The sequence below is a fragment of the Chenopodium quinoa genome, unplaced genomic scaffold (genome assembly GCF_001683475.1).
Source record: "Chenopodium quinoa cultivar QQ74 unplaced genomic scaffold, ASM168347v1, whole genome shotgun sequence".
Taxonomy (NCBI): domain Eukaryota; kingdom Viridiplantae; phylum Streptophyta; class Magnoliopsida; order Caryophyllales; family Amaranthaceae; genus Chenopodium; species Chenopodium quinoa.
Window position 1 is genome coordinate 1,159,913 of NW_018743828.1, and position 9,448 is coordinate 1,169,360.

The 9,448-nt window shown below is 36.1% G+C and overlaps 2 protein-coding genes across 2 annotated transcripts; both read right to left on the reverse strand.

Annotated features, from left to right (window-relative positions):
• Positions 1-363: 363 nt before the first annotated feature.
• LOC110685553 (cell division control protein 2 homolog D-like) lies at positions 364-2,796 on the reverse strand. Its single transcript, XM_021862101.1, has 8 exons — positions 2,432-2,796; positions 1,882-2,023; positions 1,704-1,765; positions 1,451-1,562; positions 1,202-1,295; positions 1,048-1,117; positions 833-971; positions 364-745 (listed from the first exon to the last, which is right to left on the reverse strand). The coding sequence occupies exons 1-8, from the start codon at positions 2,668-2,670 to the stop codon at positions 653-655; spliced, it is 951 nt and encodes a 316-aa protein (XP_021717793.1). The 5' UTR covers positions 2,671-2,796; the 3' UTR covers positions 364-652.
• A 1,740-nt stretch (positions 2,797-4,536) lies between these two features.
• On the reverse strand, positions 4,537-8,205 carry LOC110685554 (UDP-glycosyltransferase 74E1-like). The gene is made up of 2 exons (XM_021862102.1): positions 7,325-8,205; positions 4,537-5,476 (listed from the first exon to the last, which is right to left on the reverse strand). The coding sequence occupies exons 1-2, from the start codon at positions 8,003-8,005 to the stop codon at positions 4,754-4,756; spliced, it is 1,404 nt and encodes a 467-aa protein (XP_021717794.1). The 5' UTR covers positions 8,006-8,205; the 3' UTR covers positions 4,537-4,753.
• Between the last annotated feature and the right edge of the window lie 1,243 nt (positions 8,206-9,448).

A 9,448-nucleotide genomic window follows, 5' to 3' on the forward strand; every position in this document is an offset into this window, starting at 1 on the left:
AGCCTTAGTATGAATCTTGCGTGAGCCAAGTCTTGCTTGGTTCATAATTGTACATGTGATAGTATTTAAATACCTCATTGGCATAGATATACAACTCTATTATTGGTTGTACACTTGAGAGGTGATGCATCTGCTGCTTGTTGGTAAGGGAGGAAAAAACAGGGATTTTATCGGTGCAGTTGGTAAGGGAGACTATAACTCTTGATGTTGGCTGCTATAATGTATTACATATCTACCTACACTAATCAAAGATAAATAAGTAGATGTTGCGGAAATCATGTCAGGCTACACAATGTAGCAAAAACTGGACTTGTTTTGTTTGAAAAGAGGCACAATCTCTGGGCAGCAGACAATCTGTAAACATTGATCGACTTCCACACAAGAACATGAATTTGTTTATCAGGAAGCAAGAACAAATACGGAATATCCTGCTATATTGCAGTCAATTGAATCCTTAAGAGTGCAGGGATTGACCTAGTTGTTGAGCATTACAGATAAACTAAGATGTTCTACAAGGTTTTTAAATCAAACCCGTTTAGTATTTAGAACTAGTTGCAAGTAGCCAAGTAGCGATGCTTGAGAGAAGCAATCTAAGACTGTCTCAGCAGGGAGCAGCTATAGCGAACAACAGAAAACCGAGAATCATATGCTCCTACAGATGGGTCTTGTCCAGATCATCAAAGTAAGGGTGTTCCATAGCTTTCTTGGCTGAGATCCTCTTGGATGGCTCATAGATCAGCATTTTCTGAAAGACAGTATCATTTTGTAAGAATCACCATCAAACATACGAGGACTAAAGCCGAAACATAGGGAGCTCGGTTTCAATACTTACAGAAAGCAGGTCGAGTCCATCTTTGTCCAATCCAGGGACAGCCGATGAAATGTCTTTGGGGTTCCATTGAGGGTATTCGTGCCAATCCTTCAATTTGGTCACTCCTGGCCATATGTGCTCATTTGGGGTACCCAACAACCTGTAATTTGCAGTTACAAGAGGATTAGCCACATACTTCTTCAGCTAAAAGTGAGAGAAGAAGGTGCACCACAGACCTGAAAATGTGAAGGAGTTGCTGCAGCTCAGAGTCTCCACAGAAGAGAGCTTGATTGTTCACGAGCTCAGCTGCGATTTATAAACATTCAACAATAAGCAGTTGGTTTTTGCAGCTAGTATAAAAGGAAAAGATTATTGGACACAAGATCATACCGAAGATACAACCAACAGACCACATGTCAACACCACAAGAGTAATGTGTAGCACCCAGGAGAACTTCCGGAGCTCGGTACCACAATGTCAAGATCTGCAATTTCGCAAAGTAAGGTTCACATTATTAATCATCTATATCAAGGTTCACATTATTAATCATCTATATCAATCTCCAAATTGTGCAACTCTTGCAAAACCAGAACACATCACAGAAATTCTGCAAGTAAACAAACATCATAAATCAAGTACCTCATGGGTGTACTTCTTGATGGGAATGACAAATGCTCGAGCAAGACCGAGATCAGCTATCTTGAGTGTCGTAGTTTTACGATCCATCAACAGATTGTGTGGCTTAAGATCCCTACACAACATGAATGACAGTCAATGAGATCATTCATACATAGAGAGAGGGGGGGGGGGGAAGATACACACTTATAGTAACATAATGACAGTAAATGAATTGTGGAACACAAAAAAAAAAAAAAAGACGACGATTGGATACCTGTGAATGACACCATGACCATGGCAGAAAGCAACACCTTTACACAGTTGGTACATCAAACTCTGCATCAACCCACATAATCCTCAATCAAAACCATAAAATTGAACAACTTCAAAACACTAGTCAATTATATTAGGCGATATATTTCTCAGAATTATTCCATGGGATAATAGTATACCTTGATGATCGGAGGAGGGACGGTATCCCCGGTATTACGGAAGCTACGGATGTATTTCTTAAGATCAGTGTCCATATACTCAAACACCAGATACAGAACAGTCTTACCCTCTTTGTTTTGCCCTTGTTTCACATCCAACAACCTATGTAACATCAACACAAAACCAGAAATCCCTTCAAAACCATATATTATCCACTGAATCCCTAATAACAATTGACGATCAAACCAGCACTTCAATAAGAATTCCAATTACAGAATACAGCAGAATCATTCAAATCAATCGAAATTCAAGCAAGTAATTTGTAAATTGGAAACCCTAAATTGAAGCAGCAGTAGTAAAAATAGAATCAAAGCCACATAATCCCCCCCCCCAACACACACACACATACACAACTCCATCAAAACATCACCAAATTAAAAAACCCTAGAAAAATTAAATGAAATCAAAACGACATGTGAAACCCTAAGAAGACCCCAATCAAAATAATCGAACAATTACAAAGTGAAAACCCAAAATTGATAATAGAAATGATTAAGAGAGAAATAAAACCTGACAACATGAGGATCGCGAGAAAGCATACGAAGCAAAGAAACTTCTCGAAGAGTAGTGGGAGGAACCCCTTCATCATCTTCATGAAGACGAGTTTTCTTAAGAGCAACAATTTTACCAGTAGCTTTCTCTCTGGCTCGATAAACTTTGCCATAAGTACCTTCTCCAACCTTCTCAAGCTTCTCAAATGCATCCATGGCGGACAATGCTATCTTCTCTCCTCCTCCTGCTGCTTCCATTTTTTTTTTTGAATTTCTCTCTCTCTTACCAGATCAGATGATCAATTTTTTGATTTCAGAAAAACAAACCCTAAACTTTGCCCCAAATTTCAGTGAGGAGCGTTGTTAGGAATATTAGATCAACTATATATAACCGTTAACCAGGTTCTTTTTTCCCCCAAAATGTAACGGCTCTATTTTCGAAATTCAAAAATGGGGGGCAGAAATGTAGGGGGGAATGAAATATTCGTTGTCATGTTGAACTGGATCCATAAAATAAGCCCATATGTTCCATACTGATGATCCATTAAGCCAAAAAAAGAATCAAATAAATTGTGTGGTTTGTCCAAAAACTAGATTAATCCCATGCGTTGTACAGTTTAAATAGATTTTATTTGTTCAGAATAGTTATCAATATTCTTTATTCAAAAATGTATAATTATAATTTTATTTATTAATTTTGAAAGAAATATTGTAATTATTTAGTTTTAGAACTTAGGAGAAAAAAAAATAGAGAAAAAAATTATGATGTCAAAAATACTTTTGGCGGGAAAAATTTTTCATGACAAATTGACAAGTGTCCTTTAATAACGTCAGCATGTATTGTTTTAGAAATAGTTAATAGAACACATCACAGAAATTCTGCAAGTAAACAAACATCATAAATCAAGTACCTCATGGGTGTACTTCGTTGATAGGAATGACAGTTTCATCAACCACGTAAACAAAAAAATGCAAATTAAATGACAGTTTCGTAACAAACTAAACAAAGATAATCATTTCATCTCATATTTTTGTAATAAAGCAATAATTAGGTTAAAATCACTTACAATGCACTGTTGTTAAATAATTTTTTATTTTATCATAATATTATAAAATATAAAGTATATAAAAGATATTATGAAATAATTCATTTGGGTATATATGAAATATGATTGTCAAACTGGAAAGAAAATACATAGCGTATAAATAGTTTACTTAACGATTTTGAAAAAAAAAAAAAAAAAAAAAGAGAGAGAGAAGCGAAAAAGGTGGGAAAATTTTTTACAAGGTAATGACAAGTGCCATGGAAGAATTTGCTTTTAGTATAGGTTAATAGATAGATAGATATATTGTGAGACCTGCATTTAATCAAAAGTTTTTTTTAAATTTTTTTTTTTAATGAAATTGCTACTTAGTCTTTGTTCATCTCGTCAATAGATGAACTTTGGATTTCGTGTCCAAAAATTGTGGTCCCGTAATTTGAGAAGAGATTGTTTTGTTCGGCATTTAGGGCATGTTTTCATTGACTGAACTCAACTGAACTGAACTGAATATTTTAAAAGTGAGGGAAATTAGGAGATGAACTGACCTGAACTTATTAGATCTGAACTGAACTGAACTAGAAATTAGGGTCTATTCTTATATGATTATTTTCAGTTTAGTTCAGTTCAATTAAGCTCTAATAAGTTCAATTCAGTTTAGTTTAGTTCAGTTCAATTCAGCTCTAATAAGTTCAGTTCAGTTCCTAATTTTTTTCTCTTATAAAATATTCATTTTAGTTCAGTTCAGTCGATGAGAACAGGCCATTAGTCAATCATCTTAAGAGATTAATTTTCTTTTTACATGGTATAAAATAAATTTAGATAGCAACACATCTTACACTTAACCTGGTCATAAGGGAAAGGTAGGCTTATTTATAAAAGACTGATCAACGGTTTTGACAATTTTACTAAATATTTAAGACAAAAGTTAAGGTGAGCTTAAATGTTAGATACTCTTACTAATATTGGGTCTCTATAAGTTTGACAATGTAAAATAGGCACAATTTGGGAGATTATTTGCTGGAGCTCTTTCTCTTAGAAATCAGATAAAAACTACAAGAGATTGCATGTTAATAATACTACATTTTTTAAAAATAATAATTACCATCATTAGATCATAATACATAATGCCCATTCCATTACTTACAATTTAACACCAACATTCTACAGCAGTTGTAGATGAAAAGTTATTAATATGTTTGAAACCTTGAATAGAAAGTCTACAAGCTAAGTCTTGGACTGTTCATACAATCAAGGAAATAAAATTGGAAATGAAGCCTATGAAAACACTAACACAACCCTTACAAGGATGCAAGCCGGTTGATGATTTCATCAATATTCTTATCTGTACTGCCCCCCTCGCTGACTGCTTCCCTAGCCAAGGCTTTCCACTTTGCTGCATTCTCCTTAATCTTCTCTGCTCTTTGTCCATGCATAATTTCCTCTAGGCCGGACTTTATTTCCTCGCAAGTAACAATATTATCCTCATTCTTCTTAGGCCTTATCCCAACACCCCAAACTTGATCAACAAAATGAGCATCAATCAGTTGGTCCATAAATTGTGGCATTGCCAACATCGGAACCCCAAAGCTCAATGCCTCAATTGTTGAATTCCAGCCACAATGGGTTACGAAACATCCCACTGCTTCGTGTGCTAGGACATCCAATTGGGCGCACCAAGATATCACCAAACCTTTATCTGATGTTTCACTAATGAAATCTTTAGGGAGCTTTTTCTGCTCACCTTCCCTTACTACCCACAGGAAACTGCTTGGGTTTTCCTTTAAGGCCTCTGCCATTTCTGCCATCTGATCTGCACTCAAACTAGCAGCACTGCCAAATGCAACATACACAACTGAGGCAGCTTGTTTGGTGTTTAGCCAATTCATACAAGCCTCATCATTTGGTTTATAGAGGCTAAAACCATAGTTAACATCATACTCAATACGTTTGTCAAGGTATGCAGATGGCAGTGTGGGTCCAATAGTCCTCACATGCCAAAGGTTTTTCATCCACTTGACAACCTGCAGTGGTAGTCATATCCAAAAAATTAGCAGCGGAATTTCACATACATTAATGACAGAACAAGATATGCTGAGAAAAGAGTGATATTAAATTGCAATCATAGGAAACTCCAAGTAAAAATAGTGACTATGCAAGCTCATGACGTTTTCTTGGAAACTTGGAGTTAAAATGACAGTAATTGCTGACTATATTTGACACCTCACGTCAGGTGACCGAAAAGTTTTTTTGATTATGAAACACACACAAATTACTAAATACAACTTGGGTCTCTAGTACAGATGGTGGAGGTGAAGGACTATTTCACATGCTATACTGATGCCAATTTTTTGAACCTTGGCTGTTTTATTCACTGAATACATTGATTATCTACTAGTGTAAAATACTGAAATGAAAACAAAACAAATATTGAAAATAATAGGCAGAACCTGCCTACTAATAAGCATTTATATCAGAGGATGCCCCAGTTTCTCATGGTGAGAAACAAATTTTGTTTCTCAAATGGCATTTTTGTAAATAAACCAACTTTATTCAATTGTGGAGCCCATAATAATGAAAAAGTTGTTGATTTATTCACGAAAATGCCATTATGAGAAACAAATTTGTTTCTCACCATGAGAAACAGGGAATTTCCCTTTATATCAGGCACACATTGACAATCAATCAATCATTACTGTTAACTCCTAACTATAAGGCAAATTAAGCATTGGCATATACATCATGCAAGGTGCAAATTCTGTATTCTATGGGGGATGCCCATTTATATACATGGTTGTGATTTGCAACATATTTTTGTTAAAAAAGAAGAGCTGATTTTTTTAGGCCACATTTTCCATTTTTCTCACACAGCTTAGAGCTCACGGTTACGTTAAATACATGCCAAAGATTCACGGAAGCATGTGGGAACAATGTTTGGCAGTGGAAATGAAGCCTTATTGCACTGCTACCCAACCTTAGAAAGACATGATAAACACTAAGGTGCCCAAAAAGGCACATTTTTGTATGAGCTGTGCCTCACTTTAATGAGTAATGTGATTTGCATTTAAACTCTATGACCCTTATCAGCAAGCTATTTCCCAAGTGTGCCTTGAGCCTTTTCTAACATTGAGTGGGAATGAGCAAAGTTTGTTACCCGAACAGTCTTGGTGGGAATATTCTCAATGCATATAACATTGTTATCCTGACAGTAAAGTCTCAGAGTATTATGCAACTAAACCCATCTAAAGCAACAATAGCCAAAACATCATATCATAGCCATATAATTCCTACTTGCAAGGGATGTCTCCTAACCATAAAAAAAATACGAAGTATATTAAAACTATCGGCTATTAAAACCCTGTACCGGGAGATGCAGGACTCCAGCAGAGGCCCAATTGGCTCATCAGCTGAGGGAACTGAATTCCTGTAACCAATCACTCTGAGTCTGTCATGAGATTGAGCATTATGAGGCATGCAATCTTGACAAATGACAAAGATGTGGATCTCCTTGAGTTTTGGCTTTTGAGGGAATGCTAAGGGCCTAATGACTCTGAAACCTCTTCTGATGCTTATCCACTATAGTATCAAGTGTGAATCTTTGTTGCTACTTGATAGAGCCTAAATTAAAGTGGCTGATCTCCTAATGAAGTGATTGTTTCACTACACATTATTACTCCTCTTGGTCCGGATTAAGTTGTCACATCACTAATTCAAATTACACGATAGTGTTGAGTGTCGACATATCATTACTCCCCACAATCCAGATTAAGTTTTCACAATGCTAATTCAAATGAACACAATCTTCAAAGTAGCAATAAGAACAAATTATAAGTCCAACAAAACAAAAAATAAAAGGGGGGAAAAGAAGTAACCTCATCCTCAAGTTGATCAAAGGAATTGAAGAGAACCCAATCAGCAAGATGAAGATTCTCCATAGACAGAAGCACCATTTGAATGAGAAGATGAATGGGCTTTTTACCAGTATGAGCACCTGAATTATCAGAATTGGAGGAAGACGAAGACAGATATTGCAGGCCAGGCAGGCCTTTCAGCAGCTCTTCCTCCGACAGATTGGGTACAGACGAAGGAGGATCAACAAATAGATTGGCAGCAGCAACACGAGGATACTCCTGCAGAAACATGGGGTAGAAAGACGCCATATAAGCGCAGCCCTGAGTAACAAAAGCTGCAGTCAATACATTACATTTCTTGGCCACATCCAATGCCCACTCCATCGCAGCGTCGTAAACCAGCAAACATTTAGATGATCTGCTGAGAGTAGCAGTAATAAGGCGGTCGAGTTCCGCTGATGCTTCGATCTTGAACTTGTTCATTCGTGCTTGGAAGTTGAGTCCGGCTTCGTTGGAGTCATCGTAAATGGTCTCTAAACGAATGAAGTTGAAGTCACTGGTAGAGTTGGACATCTTTTGAGTGGTGGTAAGGGTGGTAGCAAGGGTGATTTTGATGTCGCTTTTGTACGCTAAACGTTTGGCGAATTGAAGCATGGTGTTCATATGACCTTGGCTGTGAAATGGCATCACTATTACCTCCATTGATTATGGCGATCTTGGTTTCTCAATTGATGGCGTTTTATCAAACTCAACTAATTTTTTTGGGATTAAATTGATTGGTGATTTTGAAGAGGATAATTGTTATTCTTATATTATATAAGTAGAAGCTGTTCTCACGAGGATCTCGTGGTACTCCCCAGTTGGCCGTGATAATATATAGTTGATGAGGGCAGCAGACTGGTGGGCTAACAACGGGGTGAATGCGGATCAAAATTTGGAATTAATTGAAGTATTTTATTGGATGATTTAAATGGGTTAGTAAGAAAACCCCAATTTATCTTTGTGACAAATAAAAAAACGTTTATCGAATGACACTTTTGTAAAAAAAATAAAAATCAAGGTATAATCTCAATTAATATAGCATTTGTTAAATCAGCAATAATAGACCCATATTTAATGAAAAGTTGTTTTTTTTTTTTAATAAAAATATCATTAGATGAATGGTTTTTTTTTTTTTTTTTTTTTTTTTTAAATAATTATCATGAAGATAAATTTGTATTTTCTTCATGGTGGCATGGCCGAGAATGATGCCAAGTAGTTTATTAGGATGAATAAAGGTTTCTTTTCATTTGTTTTGTTAGTGGTGAGTTTGTGACTTTCTTAGGCTCTAGTAAGAGTTGGTTTCTTTTCATTTGTTTTGTTAGTGGTGAGTTTGTGCCTTTCTTTTCGAGGCTTGCCCCTCTCTGTCACCAGATTTTTTTTTTTTTTAAAAAAAGGTTGATAAGGATTGGGTAATTGGCTATGAAAGTTTTACTTTTGTATTCTTTTATTTTTTTTAAAGATAAGAAAAAGGACCCTACTGGCAAATCATCGCTTGAGAGTAGAGGGGGGAGGTAAGTGAATCCCCCTACTCTCAAGAATTTTGTAGTAGGTAGGGCTCGAACTCGTGATCTCAAAGTCACAACGTGAGTTTCCCACCAACTCTATCAAGCTTTGCTTGGTTTTGTATTCTTTTATTTGGGTAAGAAGAAAGGAGTGTTGGATGGGTGTAATGTGGTTGTGAATTGTGATGGAGGATGGGTGTGAGGGTAATGCTTTGACAATTTGCACACTCAAGAAATTTTGAGCATTTGATTGAATAAGACTTTAAATCAATAGGGAAAAAAAAACTTAGAGATGGAAAATGGGGCGGTGTGAATACCCCTCCCTGATATCCATATACATCTAACATTTGTATACCTATTACCTCCCCACTATCCATAATGCGTTGGATTTTGATATCCATATTGATTCACTACTCACTAAAGTCCAAGGAAGGATCTAGGATGTATACATAGGGCGGGCCGTATAAAATATGAAGTAATAGAAAGTTATTAAAAAAACAAAATATAGGACAAAAGAAAAAAAAATGCTATTTGTGGGATTAAAATCCAACGCCTACGATATCATAAGAATTATTTATATATACTGAATGTATCCAGCATA